This window comes from Geotrypetes seraphini, chromosome 9, assembly GCF_902459505.1.
Source record: "Geotrypetes seraphini chromosome 9, aGeoSer1.1, whole genome shotgun sequence".
Lineage (NCBI taxonomy): Eukaryota > Metazoa > Chordata > Amphibia > Gymnophiona > Dermophiidae > Geotrypetes > Geotrypetes seraphini.
The window spans coordinates 87,602,782-87,618,078 of NC_047092.1; the positions used below are offsets into that span (position 1 = coordinate 87,602,782).

The 15,297-nt window shown below is 43.9% G+C and overlaps 1 protein-coding gene across 1 annotated transcript in view; it reads left to right on the forward strand.

The window, feature by feature from the left end:
* Positions 1-15,297, forward strand: part of STMP1 (short transmembrane mitochondrial protein 1) — an 86,163-nt gene that overhangs the window by 40,526 nt on the left and 30,340 nt on the right. Inside the window, exon 2 of the mRNA XM_033957817.1 lies at positions 5,084-5,221. Coding sequence (XP_033813708.1) covers positions 5,132-5,221 — 90 coding nt within the window. The 5' untranslated portion in view covers positions 5,084-5,131. The remainder of the gene's footprint in view (positions 1-5,083; positions 5,222-15,297) is intronic.

Genomic DNA, 15,297 nt, shown 5'->3' on the forward strand with positions numbered 1-15,297 from the left:
TATCGCACTGTTCCCTGTAAGGGGTTTGAGAAGTCCCAACTCTCTCATCAATCCTTGATGGTGGAATCATCTTTGAAGAAAGCCCATCCTTCCAAGATCTATGCTGAAGTCCCTCCAGGCAGGGAGGGTCGTACTATGGATAAGTTTGGTCGCCGTTTAAACCAAAATTCGATGATGGCAAATCGGATTCTTAACTATAATTACATTTTCACCAATTATTTCAACCATTTTCTCAAATTGCTGCCTTCATTTTATCCGGATGTTTCTAAGACACATCTTTCTGAGTTCAAGCAAATCCTCAAGACACTTTCTCAGTTGAGACTCTTCATGTTGCAAGCCTCATATGATGCTTTTGAATTGTCGAGTCTCTGCCTTTGCTGTAGCCATGCAGAGACTGGCATGGCTACGTATTGTTGACATGGATCCCAATCTCCAGGATCGTTTGGCAAACCTACCTTGTCAAGGGAATGAGTTATTTGATGATTATTGAAGCAGTCACTAAGCGTCTCTCAGAACATGAACGCTCTTTTGCTTCTCTCATTCACCCTAAACCCAAGACTACACCAGCAAGGGCGTATAAACAAACTCCACGTCGTTACCCTCGGAAAACGACTCCTGCTTTTTCCAGGCCTCCAGCTCGCCATCCTCAGCTCAGCAGCAGCAACGTCAACAGAAGTCACAAACTCCTGCTGCCACCAAGCCAGCTCAGTCTTTTTGACGTTCTCAGCTTGAGCATTCCGATCTCCCTCTTTCAGAATTCTCCTCTTCCCATATGGGGGGTCGCCTGTCCACTTTTTATCATCAGTGGGAGCTCATCACCTCAGATCTCTGGGTTCTCACCATCCTACGAGAGGGATACTCTTCGCTTGCTTCAGGTACCTCCAGATCACCTTCCAAGAGAGTGTCCTTCCAATCAGTCGCAACTTCCCCTTCTTCTTCACAAAGCCCGGGCTCTTCTTCTCCTTCGAGCTGTCGAGGAGATTCCTCTTTCCTAGCAGAACTTGGGGTTCTATTCCTGCTACTTTCTGGTTCCAAAGAAGATGGGGGATTTGCAACCTATTCTGGACCTCAGAGCTCTCAACAAATTCCTAGTCAAAGAGAAGTTTTGGATGCTCTCTTTGCCGACTTTGTATTCCCTGATGGATCAGGGAGATTGGATGTGTTCGCTGGATCTCAAGGAGGCTTATACTCGTATCCCCATTCATCCAGCCTTTCGCAAGTACCTCAGATTCAAAGTGGGGGATCTTCATCTGCAGTACAGAGTTCTTCCTTTCGGCTTGGCCTCATCCCCCAGAGTATTTACAAAATGTCTGGTGGTAGCTGCAGCTCTTCGCACCCAAGGTCTTCAAGTATTTCCATACCTAGATGACTGGCTCATCAAGGCCCCCTCTCTTCCTGGGGTTATTGCAGCGACCCAACAGACTATTATATTCCTCCAAAGTCTGGGGTTCCAGATAAACTTTCCCAAGTCTCAGTTAACCCCATCTCAATATCTCCAGTTCATTGGGGCAACTCTGAACACTGTCCACCTGAGAGCATACCTTCCACAACCAAGTCAAGATACCCTCATTTGACTTTGTCATCGGGTCTCTTATCTTCCATCCATTTCTGCACAGCACATGATGGTTCTGCTCGGTCACATGGCTTTTACAGTTCATGTGACTCCTTATGCCAGACTTCACCTTCGCATTCCTTAGTGGACCCTGGCATCTCAATGGCAACAAGCCATGGACCCGCCATCTCAACAAATTACAATAACTCCTTTGTTGCAGAAGTCTCTCCGTTGGTGGATGCTCTCTTCCAATCTTTCCAGAGGTTTGCTGTTCCACAATCTCCCTCATCAGAAGGTTCTCACAACCGATTCGTCCGCCTACGCCTGGGGAGCCCATGTCGACGGTCTCCGTACTCAGGGTCTATGGACTTCAACAGACCGTCAGTGTCATATCAATCTGTTGGAACTCGGAGCGATCTTCTGTTCTCTCAAAGCTTTTCAGCATCTCCTCCACAACATGGTGGTTCTTGTTCGGACAGACAACCAAGTAGCCATGTATTATGTCAACAAACAGGGAGGTACGGGATCTCACTCCCTCTGTCAGGAAGCTCTGAAGCTGTGGCATTAGGCAATTCTTCACAACATCTTCCTTAGAGCTGTCTACATTCAGGGTCAATGCAACTGTTTAGCGGACAAATTGAGTCGTCTTCTACAGCCTCACAAATGGACACTCAATTCTCCCACACTTCGTCAAATATTTGCCCGCTGGGGGACCCCCCAGATAGATCTTTTTGCGTCCCCCCTCAACTTCAAACTGCCTCAGTTTTGTTCCTGCATTTACACTCCTCAACGTCTCGAAGCGGATGCATTTCTCCTGGACTGGAGGGCTCAGTTCCTTTATGCCTTTCCTCCATTTCTTCTGATTCTTAGGACTCTAGTCAAACTAAAGTCAGAGCACGCCACCATGATTCTGATAGTTCCTCAGTGGCCCAGACAACCGTGGTACTCCCTTCTTCTTCAACTCAGCACCAGGGAGCCTCTACTTCTGCCAGTTTTTCCTTCTCTGCTCACTCACAGTCAAGGGTCCTTGCTTCATCCCAATCTACAGTCTCTACACTTGACAGCTTGGTACCTTTCTACATAATAGACTCTTCTCAATTTTCTCAGTCTGTTCAAGATATTTTACTTGCTTCCAGGAAGCCGTCCACTCGACAGTGTTATGGCCAGAAATGGACTAGATTTTCTGTTTGGTGTTCCACACGTCAGCTACAGCCAATGTCTTCTTCCTTGGCATCTGTTCTGGACTATTTGCTTCACTTGTCACAATCTGGACTTCAATCTACGTATATTCGAGTCCATCTCAGTGCTATTGCTGCTTTTCATCAGCCTCTTGATGGGAAACCTCTCTCTGCACATCCCATGGTTTCCCGTTTTATGAAAGGACTTTTTAATCTTCATCCACCACTTAAGCTGCCTCCAGTGGTTTGGGATCTTAATGTTGTTTTGGCTCAACTGATGAAGCCTCCTTTTGAACCACTTGACAAAGCTCACCTCAAATATCTCACTTGGAAAGCTGTATTTCTGATTGCCCTCACATCTGCTCGAAGAGTCAGTGAGTTACAAGCTTTGGTTGCGGACCCACCTTTCACAGTTTTTCACCATGACAAAGTGGTCCTCCGTACTCATCCTAAATTCTTACCTAAAGTTGTTTCAGAATTTCACATCAATCAATCTATTGTTCTGCCAGTATTTTTTCCAAAGCCTCATTCTCATTCTCATCCTGGAGAAGCGGCACTTCATACTTGACTGCAAACGTGCCTTGGCATTCTACCTCCAACGCACTCAACCTCACAGAACATCTCCTCAACTTTTAATTTCCTTTGATCTGAATAAGTTGGGACATCCTATCTCAAAGCGTACCATCTCCAACTGGATGGCTGCTTGCATCTCTTTTTGCTATGCTCAGGCTGGTCTTTCTCTGCAGGGTCGAGTGACGGGCCTCAAAGTTCAAGCTATGGCGGCGTCTGTAGCTTTCCTCAGATCAACTCCTATTGATGAAATCTGCAAGGCTGCCACTTGGTCCTCGGTTCATACTTTCACCTCTCATTACTGTCTGGATACTCTATCCAGGAGGGATGGCCATTTTGGCCAATCTGTTTTGCAAAATCTTTTTTCTTAAATTGCTAACTTTCCCTCCATCCCATTTTGCTTAGCTTGGAGGTCACCCATATGTTGAGAATATGCTGCCTGCTTGTCCTAGGATAAAGCACAGTTACTTACCGTAACAGTTGTTATCCAGGGACAGCAGGCAGATATTCTTACAACCCTCCCACCTCCCCTGGTTGGCTTCTTAGCTAGATATCTGAACTGAGGATCCTCACAGGAGACGCGCCCCCTAGTTCGGGCGGGAAGGCACGTGCACATGCGCAGTGCAGCACTCAAAAGCTCAAAGATCTTCAAGCAAGTTTGCTTTCGAGGCTGTCCGCTGCGGGGCTCCGTCGGTGACATCACCCATATTTTGAGAATATCTGCCTGCTGTCCCTGGATAACATCTGTTACGGTAAGTAACTGTGCTTTTTCTTGTTTTGGTGCTGGCTGCTTTCTCAATAAAAATTATAAAAAAAAAAAAAAAAAAATTGTGTATAGTAGTTGGAAGTCATCAGCATAGGAATATACTGTGAATAGAAGTGATTGTGCGATGGTAAGGAGAGGAGAGGTGAAGATGTTGAAGAGAAGAGGGGAAAGTATAGATCCTTGTGGTATGCCAAAATCTTGTTTGAGATTATCTGATGATTGTCCGACCTTGATGCTAGAGTTTCTATTTGAGAAGAAAGAGGCAAATCACTTGTTAATTGTGTCGGTGAGACCAATGAAAGCAAGAATATTGATGAGAAGAGTATAGTCGACCATATCGAAAGCGGCTAAGATCGAATGATATAAGAAGTATTGGTTTTCTTTGGTCTAGATCAGGGTTGCCCAAAAGGTTGATTGCGATCGACCAGTAGATTGCAAGATCTCGCGTTGCCTTTGCGTTCTCCCTGCTTCCCCAATGCCGCAAAAGCCAGGCGTGTAGCCACTGCACAAGCGCTGGGCCCACAAGCCTTCCTCCCCCTCCCGACGTAAATTCTGTCATTGGAGAGGAAGTTCTGGGCCTGCCAATCGCTGTACCTTGTGTCATTCTTTTGGAAGTTGACTCAGTAAAGTCATTGCCTTCACTAAGGATTTTTCTTTCCCTTGACTTGCAATTATCTACTCAAGGTTTGTTTGCTTCCTTTCCATGATTTCTACGGGAACTTTTTTTACCATGCATTTAGAAGTAATCAGTATGTTTCATTGAATCCCTACTGGTGGAGTTCATTCTACCAGCTAGGGTGTAGGCCTCTGTTTTTCTGGGCAGAGTGGACAAGGCTAGAGACCAGTTAGCCAAATAGGCTTACTAGATTCCTATATTGCCTGAATGTTTTTTCTTGGCATACATTGTTCACACATGCCATGTTGTCGCATTTCATTTTCCCTACTTACACGTACAGCGTCTGTGTTTTCAGTACCTGTTCTTACAGTACCTGTTCTTGCTGATCTGGTTTTTTGCAGATCTGAAATTGGGTATCTGTTTTTATCATCACTCACCAGGACAGGTTAATGAATACGCCTGGTTTGGAGAATGCTTTTTGGTGTTCCAGGTCCATGCTGGGACATGTTTCCTCAGCAGTCGTCTCTTCAAGGGACCAGGTGAGACTTTCTTCACCTTCACTTCCATCTTTTTCTTAATGAAGATTTGCATTTACATTTTGTCCTGTCTTTCTCATTCGGAGGCTGTGTTTTCAGTTCTTCTTGTACTACTAAGAGCCTTGGTTCTCTGAGTTTTCTTCATATGGCAGGTTTTATACACTTATGTTTTCACCCTGCTCTCACTCTTTTTTTTTTTTTTTTTTTTCTAAGAGAGTCTAGTTGGAATCTTATGCAGTCCTTCCTTTTTTTTCTGCTAATTCTCGTCAAAGGGTTCTCTTCAATTAGTGGAGTTAGGGATTTTCATCCTTTCTTTCTATTGATTTTTCAAGTACACTGGAGGACTGTGTTTTTTCGGGGGGAAGGGAGGCTTGTCGGCCTGGTGCTTGTGCAGTGGCTGCACGGGCTTAGCTTTTGCAGCATTGGGAACACAGGGAAAAATCAGCATCTGTAGTGGGGGGGGGGGCAGGGAGAAAGAAAGGACAGAAAGAAAGAAGGGGGCAAGGAGAGAGAGAAAGAAGGAGAGAGAAAGAAAGAAGGGGGCAGAGAGAGAGAGAAAGAAAGAAGGACAAAGAAGGGGGCAGAGAGGGGAAGAAAAAAAGTTTGACTCATGGAGGGACAGAGATGTTGGTTGGGGAATGGAATGAGGTCTGGAGGAGAGGAATCATGCAGGAGGCAGAAAGAAGGGAAGAAATATTGGATGCATAGTCAGAAGGAAGTGCAACCAGAGACTCACGAAATCACCAGACAACAAAGGTACGTAAAATGATTTATTTTCAATTTAGTGATCAAAATGTGTCCGTTTTGAGAATTTATATCTGCTATCTATATTTTGCACTAGGGCCCCCTTTTACTAAACCCCAATAGCGGTTTCTAGCGTAGGGAGCCTGTGAGTGTTGGAAGCAGCGCGGGGCATTCAGCGCAGCTTCTTGCGCTAAAAACTGCTATCATGGTTTTGTAAAAAGGGGGGGGTATATTTGTCTATTTTTGTATAATTGTTACTGAGGTGACATTGCATATTTTAAAGTCATCTGCCTTGACCTCTGAAAAAACCCCAAATATAAATTTATAATTAACATTTTCTCTGCGTACAGTGTGCTTTGTGTTTTTTTAAAATTTTTATTGTTGGTAGATCATTTTGACATTTCCACATTTTTTAGATTTGATAAACAGATTTTGAAAATTTTCTGGATATAAAATAAATTGGAGTAAATCAGAGGTTCTTCCATTCATTCCAAAAGGTTTATTTGATACATTCCCTTTTGTTTGGAAAGAAGAGGAAAAAAATATTTAGGTATTTGGATTCAGAAGACGTTGGATGAAACAGTGAAAGTAAATGAAAGATCCTTATTGCTTAAGGTCTCAGAAATGTGTGAGCAATGGAACCCACTACATCTGTCTTGATGGGGGAGAGTCCAAACGGTTAAGATGATGATTTTGCTTGTAGTTTGCTACCAAATGGGCATTATACCAGTGTTTTTTCAGGGGTCATTTTACAAGAAGTTAAATAGTACTCTTACCAAAATTATTTGACTGGGGAAAACTGCAAGAGTTGCTTTAATATCTTTACAAAAATCAATTGCAGAGGGAGGGGTAAATTTTCCAAATTTTTATACGTACCATCAAGCCTATATTATACGTCAGGCTATGTATTGGATCCTCCCAGATCTCATGGAAAATCTTCCGGATTGGTTAAGGTTAGAATGGCAACTCCTGTCTCCACTACGGTTGTGTCTTGTCTTGAGTGTCAAGTTTCCTAGACTGTATAGGGACAATAAAATCTTATTAGACACTTGGAAAACTTTAAAATTTGTTAACAATTTAACATCTATTCCAATTCATAAATCCATTTGTCAGTCCCTTTGGCTGAATTCCAAGATTCAAATTGGCGGATTTAAGATCATCTGGAAGCATTGGATGAAGGCGGGTATTCGTACTTTGGATGATATGGTATTAGATGGACAGCTGCTTGATGTTTTTTTGTTGTATTTTTTTTTATTTTTTTTTACGATTGAACACAAATTTGGTATTGCTAAATCTCAAAATTATAAATGTTGCAATTGAAGCAGGCCATTCAGAAGGGGTTTCCTGATCGGCGCAATTTTATATTATTATAGCTTGCAGATCTTATGCTTCCAGACAGATTTCCTGGGACATCAGGCCGCTCAGTGGTATAAATTAATATCTGAACTTTTGAATAAGAAACCAAAGAATGGTCTTCGTGACATTTGGAGCCTTGAGATAAAGCATAATGGTCACGAATTTGGACTTGGAGGATGAGGTGTGCGATGTCAGCATCTATGAGACAAACTTGGTTTTTCTTGTTACACAGAGCATTATGGACCCCCCTGTTAAGTTACATAAGTTAGATAGTTCTAAGTCTAATAGATGCTGGCATTGTCATCTTGAACAGGGACGTTAGATCACCTACTGTTTTATTGTCCACTGATACTCAAATTTTGGAGGTCAATTTGGAATCAAATAAATTATTGGATAATCCAGTAGCTTTAACATATGACACGGTTTTATTTGGGACAATGATGAGAGCTAAAAGTCAAATTTCAGCTCATAATAATAAACTTATTTATGATGACAGGGGTTGTTATACAATTGATTTTAAGGAATTGGAAAATCTGGGAGTCTTTATGCCATATTTTTTAAATGGAGTGAATGTTGGCTGTACAGCAGGGAAATTATAGGAAATTTTCAAAGGTTTGGGATCCATTGATAATTTATTGTAAAGATTGATCTTATTTTGTTCATTTTATTAAACACTGGTGAGTGCCTCTATGAAGGTGAACTGGAGCAGAGAGAGAGTCATTGATCCGTAATCTAGAAAAGGGCTTGGCATAAAGGAGCTGAACCCACTTCACAAAGTCCCGAGCCACATCCAAACCAGGAGAGAGCGGAAAACAGATGAGTCCATTCAACCATGTCAAAGGCTTTCTCCGCATCTAAGGAAATCGCAATCAGAGGATCGGAGGAGGAATGAGCAACATCCAGTACAGCGTTAAAAGTGCGCGCATTATCTCCGATAAAGCGGTTCCTCATGAAGCCTACTTGATCCGGGTGAATAAGAAGACCAAGAATGTTATCCAATCGGGAAGCTAAGATTTTCGCCATAATCTTACAGTCCGTATTGAGCAGAGAAATGGGTCTGTAATTAGCCACATTGGTGTCATCTCTCCCCGCTTTGGGGAGTACTATGATGTGAGCCTCTGCAAAACACCCCTGATCATCCGGGAAAGAGAAGAGATAATCATAAAGTTGCTTCAGTAGAGGAACAAGATCTGTAGAGAACGTTTTATAAAATTCAATTGGATAGCCATCAGGTCCTGGTGATTTGTGAGAGGAAAGAGATTGAATGGCTCTCAGAATCTCAGCTTCCGAGATAGGGGCACCCAGACTGGGGCCTGAGATTGCGACAAGGAAGGATGAGAGAGATTATGTAAGAAGCGAGTAGTAGGCGCTGTAGAGGCAGTCGCAGAGGAGGAATAAAGTTTTTCATAAAAAGATGTGAAGATTTGAGAAATAGAAGCATCATCGGTAACAGAAGTACTATCTTCCTTCAGTAAGGCAGCAACTCTAGAGCGTTGTTTGCGATTAGCCAGATAGTGAGCTAGGAAGCGCCTTACTTATTGGCCGAGACATATGTACCGGTTTTGGAAATGAGCAAGTCCTGCTGGGCTTTGAGTCGAGAGAGCAAATTATATTCAACTCTTTTCTGAATCAAAACTGGGGAGACATGGGTCTGTCGGTCATGGGCCTATTGTGTTTCCAATATAGAGATATCTCGTTCCAATGCATCAAGTTTAGAAGAATCAGATTTCCGTTTCCAAGCTAGAAAGCTAATCACCTCACCCCTGAGACTCGCCTTAAAAGCTTCCCAGACAGTGTTAAGAGAGGGTAGAAGGAGCATTGGTAACAAAGAATTCGGAGATAAAGTTACGAATTTTGTCTTGAAAAGTTGTATCCAGAAGAAGGGAAGTATTAAACTGCTATATGCGTCTGGGATGGGTGTGCTGTAGCTCGATATGGAGACCAATAGGATCACTCAGCTCTGGAACAACCTTACCTCTCCTCTTAGGAATCTGAGCTCCCTCCAACTCTTCCGTAAACATCTGAAACCTGGTTATTCTCAAAAATGTAACTCCTCCTCCCTCTCTGGTTATTCTAGTCCTCTATTTATTTTCTCTTCATTTTGCCTTTTCCCTCCACTGGAGTTCCTTTCTACCCTAACTCTTGTTAACCGTGTCGAACTTTATGAATGTAGAGATGATGCGGTATACAAACCTAAGGTTTAGATTAGATTAGATGATCTGACAGAATAATAGGGTGTATGGTGGAGGCTCGAACAAGGGGAAGTAGAGATTTGGATATAAGAAAGAAATCAATTCTAGAATAGGACCGATGAGGGGCAAAATAGAACGTAAACGAACGCTCATCGGGGTGTAGACGTCTGCAAGGGTCACAGAGGCCCAGGTCCATAATGACATGATGGAGTTCAGTCCACATTTTAGAGATACGAAAGGGAGAGAGGGAATATCTATCTTTAAGGATATCCAGTGGTAGGTTAAAGTCTCCACCAATTATCAGAGGATGCTCTGAGATATTCAGAAGTGTGTCTCGCAATGAGGACATAAAAGAGGAAATATCGATGTTGGGTGCATAGAGGTTAAGAAGAGAAAGCAGCATATCCCCTATTTGTACGGTGACAGTAATCCACCTACCCTCAAGATCTGAAGACTGACGGAGATAATGGGCCTGAAGAGAGGATTTGAAAAGAATGGATACCCCTTTTTTCTTATGGAATGCTGGAGAAAATAAGCGAGTGGTATATCCAGGTATCTTGAGCAGGGAACAATCTTTTAGAGTTAAGGTGGGTCTCCTGTAATAGAAGAACATCATAATCTTTCAGTTTAAGATAGTCCATAATTTTCTTATATTTCAGTAATTGATTGATACCATTGACATTCCAGGAAACAATTTTAAGGGATGTCATAATAGTATGACAGAAATCGGATGAAAAATAAGTCCTGAGAAAAGATGCCCGCCCTGAGGGAGATCAGAGTAGAAGAACAAAAGAGAGATAAGTCCCAAATGAGAGTAAGGGTCAAGAACCCGCTCCAGGAAGAGATAGAGAAAGAAGAGAGTACCAGTTTGTCAAACAAGCAACGGCAAGGCTATAAACAGCCCACTAATGAAGACAGAGTGAGCAATGCAAATACCAACAATGGTAGTTTCAAAGACAGTGTACCTTGCAGTACGAAAAGGTAAGTAACACCTAACCAGGTAAGTATATAAGTGAGCAGAGCAACTACCAACAATGGTAGTTCCCAAAAACAATATACAGTGGTACCTCGGTTTACGAGTGCACTGGTTTGCGAGTGTTTTGCAAGACGAGCAAAACATTCGCAAACTTGGTGCCTGGTAAATCGAGCTTGCCTCGCTGTACGAGCGCCCCCCCCCCCCCCCCGGCGATCCGGCATCCCCCCAGCGATCCGGCATCCCCCCCCACTCGCATTGTCCCCCCTCCACCGCGATCCTACTCCCCCCCCCCCCCCCCCAAGCAGTCAATGACTCCCTTTACCCGACTTGGCACCAGTGCCGGTGCCCGAAGATCCTCCCTCTTCTGGCGCGGCCTGGGCTGGGCGGTGCGTTGGAGATCCTCCTTCTTCTGGTCTGGGCTGGGCTGGACTGGCTTTGAGCATTTGCGCATGCTCAAAGCCTTCTGGTCTCGCTCTCAATCTCGGAGAGAGCGAGACCAGAAGGCTTTGAGCATGCGCAAATGCTCAAAGCCAGTCCAGCCCAGCCCAGCCCAGAAGAAGGAGGATCTCCGACGCACCGCCCAGCCGCGCCAGAAGAGGGAGGATCTTCGGGCACCGGCACTGGTGCCAAGTCAGCTAAAGGGTGTCATTGACTGCTCGGGAGGGGGGAAAGTAGGATCACGGTGGAGGGGGGGCAACGCGAGCGGGGGGGATGCTGGTTCGCAGGGGGGAAGCTGGATCGCAGGGAGGGGTTTGGAACAGCGTCGGATTCCTCAAGGGGGGGGGGGAGAATGGAGCAGCGCCGGTAGCCTCGTGGAGGGGGGGACGAGGTGGAACTAATCAAAGCAGTTTCCCTTACTTCCTATGGGGAAACTTGCTTTGATATACGAGCAATTTGGTTTACGAGCATGCTTCTGGAACGAATTATGCTCGTAAACCAAGGTTCCACTGTACCTTCCAGCATAGAAAGGTAAGTAACATATAACCATTGTGACAGGGAAGCCCCTGCCCCAAGGAAAAGAACAGTTAAACCTCCCCAGCAGGCATCAAAGGGCTTGGTAAAACCTGGCCTGGAGCAGGCACAGCTGACTCAGCCCAGAGGAAAGGGGCAGAGGCAAGGTTTGGTATAACATAACAGCCAGGGGGGAAGGGCACTGCAAACCAATTATCTCCCCTATCGATCCTTTCCTCAGAGTGAGAAACCTAAACCCAACCCAGGAGGGGGTGGGGTCAGCACTTGTGATAGTGGGGACCAGCTTCCTCAACTAGAGAGGAGGCAGAGCAAGCAGAGGTTCTCAGCTGGCTCTAATGGAGAGAGTGCAGCTACTTGCCCAAGGGGCAGTTCCAGAGTTCCAGATCCCCAACCCAGGACGCTATACAAAGGTCAGCCTAGTAGGAGGGAGACTGTAAGCCCTGGGAGGTTTCTTGCCTTGCCTAACAGACCCTGGGAGGGTGACCCAGGAGTTGTGTGTGGGGAATAGCACTTTGGCAGAGAGCTGACAGGCAGGCAGGGTGAGGGAGGGGAGGAACAGCCCGAGAGAGGAACTTGGCAATACAACCTGGACTCCCTGTCCAATGAAGAAGAAATGCCCATTATTCATGAGGACAGTGAATGGGAGGAGGACATGGAGATAGGGGGGAATGAAGTGTGAAGGGTGGTTCTAAAACCCTTAGCTAAAGCAGGCTGTGAGAAAGGCAGAAGCAGCTCTGCCTAATTAAAGGCAATTTGAGGAAAGTCTGTTTCCAGGCTTTCCAATAAGCCCAAAGGACTCCAGAGGCAAGGTTGGGAGTTTGTAATTGCCTCGGTGAGGGAGACCCTTGGGGGTGGGGGGGAGAGCAAGTAGCCCCAGCAGCAGGGATGACTGACTGGGTGAGCCCATGAACACTGCCTGGAAGTTGCCAGCCTGCCCAGGAAGATGTGGGCTCCAGAAAACTAAAGCACACTCCTGAATGCTGGTTTTGGAAAAACGTTTTTTTTGTGTGCTTTTGCTGACAAGTACAGGGCAAGTTGCCCACACTGGAGCAAGAGGGATTGCTCCAAAGGACTTATAGGACATTGCCTTGATGAACATATTATTGGTTTACCATGCTCGTGGAATTACAAATAAAGTGAAGCTGTTTTTCTTTTGAGAAATCCCTTTTCCTGGATTTCCTTTCTGCCAGCCATACAAAAGGCGCTACATAAATCTACCTGTGGTCCGAGGCGGTTTCCCACCTACTCGGGGACTGGCCCGGCCACACCATGTAAGCATGTAGAAAGGCAAGTAAACATTTTAACAATAAGAACAATCCAGACAATGTAAAACCATGGGGACTCTACCATCAGGAGGAGTCCGAGGGAGAACAAGAGGCATAACAGATAACAAAAGCGAACTGTAAAACAGTCCCTGAAATAAAATGCAATCCCGCCAATGTTGTAAGTATAAGCCCCAACAATGCATACTGATAAAGGGAAGAGGGGGGAGAGGAAATACAGAGAAAGCAATTGATATAGGAGAATTACAAGGATCATGGTACAAGACAGTAAAAGAACCAATTAGCTTAAAGGGGAGAGAAAAGGTGCAATAGAAATTCATAGGGCAAGGAACATTTCATAGAAAACAAATATATTAGTATAAAAAGGGAATAGGCACTATATTGGAAGTACATGTCGCAGGAGACAATTCATTAATAATATAAGGCCATAATAAAAAAGCAAGGAGAGATAATACATTTACATAAGAGTCATGTAAACTATTGCATAAAATCGTGGGAGAATCGGGAGCAAAAATAGGAATAGAAAAACTTTTAAGTACATTCAAGTTCATATTGAGGGGGGGGGGGGAATATTTAAAAGGAGAAACCCAGACATAAGTATATACTACATAAGAAGGGGGAAAAGAAGAGGCCAGGCACTCATAGAATAATGCACAGTTAATTGTGAGGACAAGGCAATACATCATCAAAGAAAGAGTAAAAAGGAATATAATCAGTAAAGTACCCCTATAAAAATATATGGAGTGCGGCAAGGAAATGAAAGGGGATAAATAGAGACAAAAGATGTATTTGATACGAGAAAATTGCACGGAGCATAGAACAATTCATGAAAGGGACTAAGTATCGTAAAAGGGAGAAAAAAGGTGCAGTAAAATTATATGGTATAAATAACATTTCATGATAAAAGACAGTGACAGTATAAAAAGAAGAGAAGCAATGCATCAGAAATGTAGGTTGCAAGAATCAATACATTATACAGATAAAGCAGCATCAAAAGGGCAGGAAAAGGTAATACATCAGACAAGACAAGAGCATGTAAGCTATGCATAAAATCAGGAGAGAAACGGGAGTAGAGAGAGGAGCATAAAAAAATAAAAATGTTTAAGTACGTGCATAATAAGGAGAGGAATAAATATAGAAGAAGGGATAAAAGAAGGAACCAGGCATTCAGTGATAGGTAAACCGTTCAATATGGGAATAGGACAAGACAACAGTAAAAGAGCAAACAAACCAAGCACCATATAGGAAGTACAATTCATAGAAGCAGAGTCCAGATAATAGAAAAAAATAAAATTTAGAGGAGGGGAGAAAAAACAAATGAAAAAAACAAGGAGAGAAGGCCTAATAGAAACTAAATAAAGAAGAGGAGAGAGACAACATCAGGGGTAAGCCATAGTGAAAGACAGCAGATCGATCCAGTGGTGGAGAAGTAAAAGGGGAGGGTGGTTAAACGACAGGGCCGAAGGGAGACAATGAGAACCAGCCCAATAAGACAAAATCCAGTCACATAAGGGGCAGCTATGGTAATACAGTAGGAAAATAAGGTCCAAAAAACAGCCTTCAAACGAAGTCAGGCACTGGAGGGGTTGCATCGTCAGAGACAGGGCAGATGAGGGCTATAGAAGTAGATGAGACCAAGTCAACCCATTTTTGTTTGATGAATCCAGGTGTGCAGGAGGTCAGGATCCGAGTAATTTAACTTAGCTCTTGAACCCTTATTACTAGCGATCCGTCAACATCCATATCTCATAGGCATTCCGGTGGGTTCTCTACAGGTTAAAACTCTGGCCTATGCTGATGACTTACTTGTGTTCCTCTCCAAACCTGCCTCTTCTGTTCCTGTCTTACTCCAATTGGTCTCTGATTTCTCCTTGTGCTCAGGCTACCATATAAATTGGGACAAATCTGAAATTATGCCTCTTAACGATGCCACCTCCTTATCTGATTGTGGTGCCGTCTCCTTTCGTTGGGCCAGCTCCTCCTTGAAATATCTTGGAACTCTTTCATCAGGATACTGATACTATAATGTCCATTAATCTATCTGCCATAACCACCAAAGTGGACGCTCTTTAAAAAGATGGTCCCCCCTCTCACTGTCGTGGTGGGGGCGTCTGGAAGCTATCAAAATGACTCTCTCCCTGATCATCAACTATTACCTTTCCATGCTGCCTAAACTAGCCCTGAAGGTCTTTTATAAATCTAAGGAGAGCAAACTTTCGGAATATCTCTGGTGCAAAAAACCTCCTCGTATATCTATGAAAATTCTTAAATCATCTAAGGAGGACGGGGGTATGGGATTCCCTGATTTTTTTCCTTTATCACGTAGCAGCGTTGCTTAGATATAGCTCTATCTGGACCCAGGTTATAGCTCCAAACATGAACCATGCTGCTTGGTTACACATTGAACAACATCTAACAAGCCCTATTCCCTTATCTTGCTTACCATATATCTCTCCTTCTTCCCTACCTTGCAAATCTGTTACTGTTTGTGCGACTCTTCAAGCGATTCAACATTTCGATGACATTTCTCAGACGAACAGAAGACACACAATATCT